Source organism: Athene cunicularia (genome assembly GCF_003259725.1).
Source record: "Athene cunicularia isolate RWA chromosome 10 unlocalized genomic scaffold, athCun1 chr10_part1, whole genome shotgun sequence".
Taxonomy (NCBI): Eukaryota; Metazoa; Chordata; class Aves; order Strigiformes; family Strigidae; genus Athene; species Athene cunicularia.
Window position 1 is genome coordinate 16048809 of NW_020799112.1, and position 10060 is coordinate 16058868.

Consider the following 10060-nt stretch of genomic DNA (forward strand, 5'->3'; position numbering starts at 1 on the left):
GCTATGAAGAAAACAGCCAAGCATTGTGTGACAAATGGGATTTATATATTTTACTGAAGTTCTCACCTCCCATAAACCCTATGGCCTAGGTAAGATATCCTAGAAACACCCACAAACCAACTCGCCAACGTTTCCAGAGATAACATCATTGCCAGTTTTACCATTTAGAGATTACTTTTCTAAAAGACCTCCAAGACCCAGATTTTCCGGGAGGACCTGAATCAGCAACGCTTCCTCCAAGCCGACAGATACATTTGAGTTTCCTGATACCAGCTTGGTGAGGTTATTCTACATCCAGATGGAGATAGGGTCACTGGCCCAACAGCCCAACAATCTGAAGGGGGACTTTGGTATTTATGATCATCATGTGTTTAAAATGCCTTCTCTCCAGCCATTTGCAGCACCCTTCTGGGAAGAAAATGTGTCTGTGCCTCACCTGTATTTGTTGTCTGTTTTTCCAACACTACTTACAAGTACTTTCTCTCTCTGTCATATATAAATATATATATATATATATATATATATATGGGGAGATATATAACATATATATTATATGCAGAGATTTGTTTTTACAGCATATATAATATGTGTATTCATATTATATACAATATCTGTAAAAGGAAATTCTGTTCCAGTGTTATTTCCCAGCTGGAAATTTGTGGCAATGACTTTGCATGCGTGTGCCTGCTCCCTCCTCCTCCAAGACCAGGAATGGCAACTCACAGCAGGTCTCCTGCATCTCAGAAGAGATCTTGGATGCACCAAGTTTTAGTCCACATGGCCAAAGACAGCTGAAGACTCATTATTCCCTCCTAAACGTTCTGCTTTAGCTCTCGTGTGTGCTTTGTTCCCGTTTCTGCAGCGTGCTTTCCACTTCATGGAGCCTAACGGACAAAGGAGAACATTTCCTTACTTGTTCAGCTGCAGCCCACTGGAGCCAACATGAACTTCTGCTGCCACTGCTGTTGGGAAGCCCAAGGGGCCTCTAGAGCTGTAATCATCCCTCAGGATACCTCATTTTCCTTTATGCTCTCTATCTTCTAGGAACTACAAGTGTGACTAATAAGCAATAGACAGCCAAGCTCAGCTCCTCTCTTCTACTAGGCCTGTGACCTCCATTTTGTTCTGGAAAGTCTCAGAGTATTTATTAGTGTCATGGAAACAGGAATTCTCTTCATGTTGCAGCAAATAAAGAAATCCAGAAAGCATTTATGAGTGTTCAGAAGGGCAATCCAGAGGAAAGCATTCCTTCTCTCAGAGAAGAATTGAAGAACTGGAGTAAGAAGTTCATCAGCCATCCGAGGAATAATTTCATTGCTCGCGGTGATACAGCCTAGAATAAAGATGACAATCTTCATGCTCCAAAGCACGAATGGATTTACCATCCAAGGTCAGAAAGAATTTTCTCCAGGACTTAGTCACATTATGGAACATGTCAGCTTTTAGTTGACATATCAGGCATTGGCCACTGAGTGACTAGACAGCCACGTGGGGTATGACACACATCTGCTCTCATATCTCTGGGGACGCTGAGCAGCTGGGCCACAGTTCCGCAGGGAGACAATATCTGACCAAATATACCCAAATCAGAAGATAAACACAGACCTTGGGGAGTCACTGCTCTGGTGTTTCCATACCCAGCATGTTTATCATCTTTGAATGTTCCACCACTAATCCAGATCATCCACAAGAAGAGCATGGAGAGTTAGTCAGCGCTTTTAAAGCCTTACATTTCTTCTCAGTGTGAAAGAGAGAAACGTTGTTTCACATGAGGATCTAACCAGTCATCATTTAACCTAACCTGCGTGGATGTGGTCTCACTTTCTTCCTTAGTCTTCCTCCTTGTTTCTGAGTCGAACGTCTCTGAACTGTTTCCATTCTGAATGACTCTTCTTCTGATTCCAAAGCTTGACAAGTAGGATTAAGGCTCAGTCTGGAGAGATACTGGGAGAAGAGCTTTTACTTCCAGCTCAAGATAGATTTTATAATATATCGATACAAACTGGCTACCTGTGGCCAGTTTTTCAGAGCATCTATGCTTCCCTCCTTCTGCCCCAAGATTACAGGGGATGGAAGTTCTACAAAATGGTGGCAATTACTACTTGTGCTAATTAGCAAGTTGAGAAACATTGGAGAGTTGGGGGACAAACTCTTCCCATACCAATTTCTCTTTTCACCTCCAGAAAAGCAAAAAGGATCTTAAGGACTGTTTTATCTAGATGGGAAATTAAGAGTAGTTTCCTCCACCAAGATGGAATTCACAGCTGGAAAAGATGTACCAACTTCTTTCAGCCCCATCACAAACAAGAGGGCACATAGTGGGGACAGATCTGGAGAAAATTACACTGAATTTCAGTAATCTTTGCCAAGGAAGAGGCACCCATAGCTAGGCCTAAGGGCCTCAAAGGGAAAATTTGAGGGTCTCTGAACCACCTTTGAGCTCCCTTCTTTTCTGCTCTGCACTTTCTTCATCTTCAGTGAGAAGAGATTTCTTGAAATCTTTCCCAGAACTTCATCTAAATCATGGTTAGGAAGAAACAAGTAGTGAGCACTGGGCGCCAGGAATGTTGGTTAGGAGACAGAGATCTATTTCAGGACGTTGCTATCACTTATGAGGATTCCACACTCTTCCTCATAGACCCGTAGCGGGTGGAGACACAGACACAAGTTTGCATGTTTGATGCATCAGGCAGAGACAGCGAACAAGGAAGAATTCCCACAGCTGTCAGAGGCACTGAGTGCTGTGTACTGGACACATCTTGATGAGCTTGTACTGATATCTTCAGAGTGGTGTTCAACCATCACGTGACAGAAAACCAATGTCTTCCTTGTAGGGTGGGTTGGGTCTCTTGTCTTCATTCTTCCAGCAGCAGCAGTGGCAGTATGTTTTAAAATAAGACCCTAACAACTCCCAAGTTCCCCCCAAACAACTGATATTCCCTCCTAAACAAGCAAGGAAACAAATTCTGTTGGTGGAGTTGTCTGCCCAGAGCCCTAATGGAAGCCCTTGATTTCTTGCAGACACTGATGAGTGCCACTCAAGCCCCTGTCTGAACGGAGCTACCTGCGTTGATGGCATCGACTCTTTCAAATGCTTATGCCTTCCCAGCTACGGAGGGGACCTGTGTGAGATCGGTACGGCCTATCTGGCTTCAGCTAATCTTACTAACTGCTGCACCACGTTGTTCCCACCCTACACCCCAAAAAAGCTGGTCCCAAGTGCTCCGATCAGTCCTGCCCTCATCTCAGTAAACTAACCTCTAACAGCAGCTTAAAGTACACTAGGGAAGAGCTTTGAGACTTTTGCTTATATATTTTGATTAGTTTGTTCATCACAGCAGTGTGTCCTCTAAGATCCCTCAGCAGGAGCTTCTGGTGTCTTCTTCAACTTTCTCTTTTTAAAGTTTCCCTAGTGAGGCTCCATACGGATCGTAACAATGCCAGTCACAGAAGTCTCTGTCTCTCTGGGCCAACGGTCTTTCTGTTCATCTGTAACAGTAGGAAAATATCTGAGTACATCTTTACCCCAGGCAAACTTTCTCTGCTACACTGGAATTTCATGGAAGGATGCTTCAACAGAGCCACAAAAAAATGACTGTGTTTCTCTCTGTGAAGATGCAGCTGAGAGAAACCTCGTTCACTCCAGGAATCTCCAACAATTTGACAGTGCCTGACATTTTTGTCATCTTTTCAACATGGCTTCCTGTGGCAAAATCAGCAGGGAATGTAGAACTTTGAGAAAGCATGAAGTGACCTATTTTTCAATCAAAATTAGGTACTCTGACCTGCACTAATACTTCCTCTTTTTTTCTACCAGAAAAGAAAGAGTTGTTTTTTTCTTAAAGCTGAGGCTCTCCTGCCTTGCTAAAACAAAAGAGAAATAAGGTTGCAGCGGCTTCTTCATCTTGGCATGAGTAATAGTAATATATATCAGATTTTCTCCTTCCCTTCCTTTGCATCTCTCTTTCTGCTTCCAATATGAGCATATGGAGCAGACCATAAGAAGAAGGCTCAGGATCATCGGACCATCTGGGCAGGAATTGTGCTGTCTTAACATCTCTTTCTTAATGCAACCTTAACAGCCCCTGATCTGCCCATCCCTGCTACCTGATGTTGAAGATCCCTGTAATCCAACAAGAGACTTTCTACCCTGCGGCTGCTTGCGATCTGGTTTGGTTCAAGCTGGACTTAATTTCCTCTCTTCTGTGATTTATGGGCTCATGATGCCTGAGGGTTATAGCCTGGGTGATGCAAGAGGAACCCAGTGCCCTGAATCCAGTGGGGAATGTAAATCTTCATTATTCCCATGAGGCAGACCATCCTTGCTGTTGATCTCCAAGAACAGCAGGACGCTGTAGGTGAGCTCTGCCGTCTGTGCACACAGCCAGTCCTTCTCCTCACCACAACAGCGTCCCTACCAGGGAAAAATATTTTTGTCGTTCTTTTCCAAGACGATTGCTGTTGTATTTCCCCCTAAGTAACATCTATGTAGGAAAGAGTGGGCTTTCTCCCAGGAAATGTCCTGCTGTCCCATCACCAGGCCGTGATGACAAGGGGTGGCATTCAAACTGCTGGAAAAAATCTTAAATCTCAAAAGACAGAGCGTGTTCTCCGCTCACCTTGTGCAAGCAAAATCTGCCTGCAAAGACCAAGAATCTTTAGAGCTTCAGCTACTTCCAGATAGTCCATTTTATCTGTTGAAGGGGGCAGAAAATGTTCTTAATGTCTCAACTAACTACCAACCCTCCCAACATCTATGAAGTGTCTGCAATATCCAGCTGGAAGAACACCAGAAGGATGGATTAGGAGGGATTAGTGTGACCGAAGGTGACAAGTGCTTTGACCTAGCAAGTTTAACAAAGAAGAAACCTTACAGAAAACCTTACTGGAAGGGGAGAGAGGCATAAGGATTCATGAAACCCCACCACTCCAAGAGCAGCAAGTGTCTGAGAAAGGATGGTAGATCCAGCATCTGAAAGGCTGAGACCAAGCACATTTCATTTACTGTTTCTTTCCGTAACATGGAGCATGTGTGGTGTTACATTTCATGGGAGCTGCCGAAGGTGTTTTCTGGTGGTTTCTCCCTTTGCCTCTGCTCTCCCCCATCTGTGGTTTTATTTTTTTTAATAAATGGGTTCAACTCTTTAATGTTTCTCAGATGATAAAAGATGTTCTGAAAAGTTGAGAAATTTTTTTACTGCTCCAGCTTTTTCCTTGAGATTTCATTTTCTCTCTCCACCATGGTAAGTTCCTGCCTCTATCTCTTTTATCCCATCTTGGTAGGTTTGCTTCTCCTCCAGAACCCCAGAACCACATCAAGCAATGCAACCACCCAAACCTGGGCTCTTCTCCCTCTTGCATTTTCTACACATACGTGTTGATTCTGGGCATCTTGATTTTGGAATTTCTTTGCAAAGCATGAAAAGTCTGCAGGCCAGCACAAATGGGAAGAGAGGGGTTCTTGCTTTGTCAGTTCCTCAAAAACAGAGTCTAAGAACACGACACAGGGATTGAATTGTTCAGGAATGTTTGTATCACTCAAGTTTTCTAGTAGCACTGGTCATACTACTGCAAACATGGGGTCTTCAACACAGGCTCCCCTCTCTGCGTGTGTCTTGGATGCCTTCTGATAATTTTCCCTGGGGTTTCTCACAGGCAACACTGTCACGGTTTGCTTTTTAGTGAAAGAGACCATGTGTTGTCCCATGTCACGAGAGCATGAGCTGCTAAGACATGAGTTGGAAGGCTTCCAGACACATGCACCAATTCCTTTTCCTCCCTCCTTTGTGTGTTTCAGACCTGGAAAACTGTGAGGAAGGCTGGACTAAATTCCAGGGCCACTGCTACAGGCACTTTGAAGAGAGGGAGACTTGGATGGATGCAGAGACCAGATGCCGACAACACCAAGCCCACCTGAGCAGTATCATCACCCCAGAGGAGCAAGAATTTGTGAACAGTAAGTGCTGAGGGCAGCCTGAGACTGGGCAGGGGTTCATCCGTTGGACTCTGAGTCCATGGGCAGATTTATCCAAAATGATGTAAAAAACACAGTTTCCCTCACTGGTGTTCAGATATTTCCTAATGAGGCCTCACCCTTGTGTGGGAAAGGAAAAACCATCCAGCCATGAGACAGATGAGGGCCCTTTCTTGGCTAGTTCAGATCTTTGCTCTTATCACATTGCTGATGTGGCTTGGTCACAAGATGTTCATTTCATCCAACAAGCACAGTGACCCATGCCAACATGGGTGGATCCACGCTCATGACACACTGAGTGGGGAGGGAGATGGACAAGCATTATGCAGGGAAAAAAGGACATCAGGGGCTAGCGACTGGGAAGGAACCAAATGACCCAGAGGCTCCAGGGCCAGAGACAGCTGAGATGGCAAAGAAACACTTCCAAGAAGATGTAGGGAAACCATGACCCACCCTTCTCTCCCCCTCCGTTTTTTCCAGGCCATGCACAGGACTACCAGTGGATCGGCCTCAGTGACAGAGCTGTGGAGAACGACTTCCGTTGGTCCGATGGGCATTCCCTGGTGAGCCCGCAGCCCGCGGCGGGGCAGCTGCTGCCTTGCAGTTGGGGGAAAGAGGTTCCCCTTGGGTGGCAAGAGCCCCATGAGTTACTTGCTGAGTGCTTAGGCATTGAGCAGAGGCAGCCCCAAACTTTGTAGTAGTGCTTGTGGTTTTTCAAAGCCTCTAGTAAAGGTGGTCAGTTAAGTTCCTGGGCACCGTTGCGATAAAAATAACTGTTGTAGTAGCTTTGCTGGTAACCCATGGTCTCTACTGGTGACATGCATGGGTGAGGCAGCAGGAAGGATGAAGGAGGGTGCAGGAGAGGGAAGGGCTCGGCCTTAGGCAAAGGGCTTTCCTCTCTTGGCAGCAATTTGAGAACTGGCGGCCCAACCAACCCGATAACTTCTTCGCGGCGGGCGAGGACTGCGTTGTGATGATCTGGCACGAGCAAGGCGAATGGAATGACGTTCCCTGCAACTATCACCTCCCTTTCACCTGCAAGAAAGGAACAGGTCAGCACCCTGCACTGCATCGCCAAGGATGGGGGACTCAGACAGTAGCTGCAGGGCTGGAGTGGAGCCCCCAGTGCACATGAATGTAGGTTTTGTGACTGCAAAAGATGGTCAAATAGGTGGAAGGAATTAGCAATAAAAGTTTCCCAAGGGCTTGAAAACAAATGAGGCAAGCCACCAAGGATGGGGTTTCATGTCTCCAGGCAGACATACCCTGGCTGCAGCAGCACCCCATACACTGGTTCCATGCCCTCCCATGGATGCCAGGGGCTGTTGTGATGCCCAGCTCTTGGTGCCTCTCCAGGAGGCAGGAATGGAGTCTTAAGGCAGACAGCGGCTTAATTTCAAGGCCCATCACAGGATTTCCACATCCCCCTGACCCTAAATTTTGTAAACAGAGGAAATCTCTAAGGGATTTAAGGTTTTATGTGAGGGAAAAGAGGAGGCTGTGCGTGCCCAGCCTGCACCAGGCAGGCAGGAGCTGCCTGCTCAGCCAGGCAGGGCTCCTTGAGCTCTACATGTCTGCCCATCTCCTGCAGTGGCTTGCGGGGATCCTCCCGTGGTGGAGAACGCCAGGACCTTCGGCCGGAAGAAGGACCGCTATGAAATAAACTCCATGGTGCGGTACCAGTGCTACCAAGGCTACATCCAGCGCCACGTGCCCACGATTCGGTGCCAGCCCAACGGGCAGTGGGAGGAGCCGCGGATATCCTGCATAAACCGTACGTCTTGGTCTCATCCCCTTTACCTCCAGGTTAGGGCTGATGCACACCTGGAGCTGGGAGAAGGAGCTGGGGATGAGGGGGGCATTATTTTAGGGTGCAGGTTAGCTCTGAGCCAGGCAGAAGGGGACATCATGGTCCCCTTGGCTTGTTGAAAGCTCCCCCATGATGGGACCATGGGGGCTGGCATCTTCTGAGCAGGTGTGGACCACGGGGACTGGCTGGAGGGGCAGCCCAGGCAATTCCTGCCCTGGAGCTTCTCCACCTAGGTAGGATAGGGGCAGGTCCAGAGCCAGGAGAGGGCAACAGGGAGCTTACCAAGGGCCCAGGCTATTTAAAGAAAAGCAAGTAAAAGAAATGGCTTCTGAAAGGGTGAGTTTTGGCACTACCTGCACCAGCAGAGAGAACAGAGGTGGTGAGCTGCGGTCCCCCTGAGCCCTTCCCCAGCATCCTCTTTCCCTGGGAGCAGAAAGGAGCCAAAGGACGGGGCAGGACTCCTGACTCTTCTCCTGTCAGGCCTCCAGCTGACAGCAGCCAGCCCTCTCCCACTGGCGTCCCAGCCCACTCCCAGGCCTGCCTACACCCCTGTCCCATCCCTGCTGGCCTGCAGCTTCCCAGTACAAAAAAAAAAAAAAAGCTGCTCAGCCAAATCACATCTGTCCAGTGGCCTTCTTGCCAGGTTCTGGTCCAGCTGGGCAATTCAAGCTAAAGCAAGTCCCATGGTCAGGGAAAGTCGATACAGGCTTAATGGACAAAACTCCACCCCAGGGAGGAGGAGGGATGAAGGAGGTGTCTGAGGACAACCGCATGGTGCAGACCAAGCCACTGATTCCCTTGGCTCTGCTGCAGACCCAGATAGCTGCAGGCTGTTCCTGGCACAAATCACCAGCAATCAAGAGACCCAGGCTGTTCCCAACCAGCTTTTGCTCCTTCCATCAAATCTCTGGAGCGGTGACGGCTTCGAGGGAGAATGGCGGCAAAGATCAGGCAGAAACCTTGTCCCTGCCTGGCAGACAGGGTTGTTTCCCCTTCCTGTGCCCTAAGCACATGCCACCGCTCATGGATATTTCCCTTCCTGTCCCGGGGGATCAGGGAAGGACTGGTAGGGCAGCGGGCACGCTGGGGAAGCAGTCCCCATGCCCATCCCATTAGCCAAGCTGCCCTCCTGGCCAACCCCAGGGAAGGGATGGCACAAGCATCCACAGAGAGGATTCTCCTGCCCAGGCTCCTGGGAGGCACCGGGCACCTTCACCCCTGGGTGAAGCAAACCCCAGCTGCAGGGGTGAGAGAAGGTCTGATTGTGCATGGGCAGGCAGGCTGGCGCCGGGGCACACGCAGCCGCCCACCGGGCAGCACTGCCTGCGGCTGCCCGTGTTTTTCCAGAGAGCCAGGGGCCAGGGCAGCCGGTGCAGGACAAGCAACGTCTCTGTCCCAGCTCCTGCTAACAAGGTGCCTTTTCTTCTCCTCCCTCTTCTGCAGCCTCCAACTACCAGCGCAGGCTATACAAGAGGAGCCCCAGGAGCCGGTCGAGACCCAGCGGCAGAGCCGTGCACAGACCCACCCATTAGAGCGGGGCGAGAGAGACCGAGGGAGAAAGAGAGAAAGAGAGATTTTTAACAGAACAGTTATATTAACAGAGTCGATTTCTTCTTCTTCTTGTTGCTTTTTTGTCATATAAGGAAAAAAAAATTATATTAAAGACAAACCCACCTTTGTGTATATATATAAAAAAAAAAAAAAAATAATGTTTTTCCAAGCACCAAAGCAAAGTGAATTAGATCTCAGCATTTTTACTAACCGTCCGGTTCCAATTATCTTCGTGCCTTCGGGGACAGGGAGGGGGGTGGGGTTGCAGAGGGCAGGGGGTTAAGTTAAATAATAAAGATGATTATTTTTTCCTGATTTTATGCACGAACAATGTAATTATTTCTGTTATTTAATCTCCGAGGTGAACAGCACCTTTTGGGGTTTTATTTTATTTTTTTTTTCCAGAATCCTCCTACTGCTGCAGCGCGTCAGGGTGGGTGGGGAGGGCCGGGGGGCTGCGGTGGAAGGAGCTGTGGGAAGAGGGAGGCGAGGGGATGCTGAGACCTGGGTGCTGGGGGCTGCGGCCCCTCTCTGCTTTCCCGCTGCCCCCCCTGCAGCACAGCACCCATCCCGGGATGATGTGCTCTTTCCAGGGGACCGTGCGGGGCACCAGCGTTCCCTGCACCTATTTATATTTTTAAACATATCCTATTTTGAAAGAATGATAAATAATAAAGAGAGTGAAATCGGAATGGGCACTTTGTCAGTGTTGGTTTTTTTGAGGA

The 10060-nt window shown here is 48.2% G+C and overlaps 1 protein-coding gene across 2 annotated transcripts in view; it reads left to right on the plus strand.

The window, feature by feature from the left end:
* Window positions 1-10008, plus strand: part of ACAN (aggrecan) — a 50905-nt gene extending 40897 nt beyond the window's left edge. Inside the window, exons 13-18 of one of the 2 annotated variants that reach the window (XM_026856426.1) lie at window positions 3022-3135; window positions 5798-5956; window positions 6455-6537; window positions 6882-7026; window positions 7566-7748; window positions 9228-10008. In XM_026856426.1, coding sequence (XP_026712227.1) covers window positions 3022-3135; window positions 5798-5956; window positions 6455-6537; window positions 6882-7026; window positions 7566-7748; window positions 9228-9316 — 773 coding nt within the window. In that variant the 3' untranslated portion in view covers window positions 9317-10008. The remainder of the gene's footprint in view (window positions 1-3021; window positions 3136-5797; window positions 5957-6454; window positions 6538-6881; window positions 7027-7565; window positions 7749-9227) is intronic. The other variant, XM_026856425.1, reaches the window with a different exon arrangement.
* The last annotated feature ends 52 nt before the right edge of the window (window positions 10009-10060 follow it).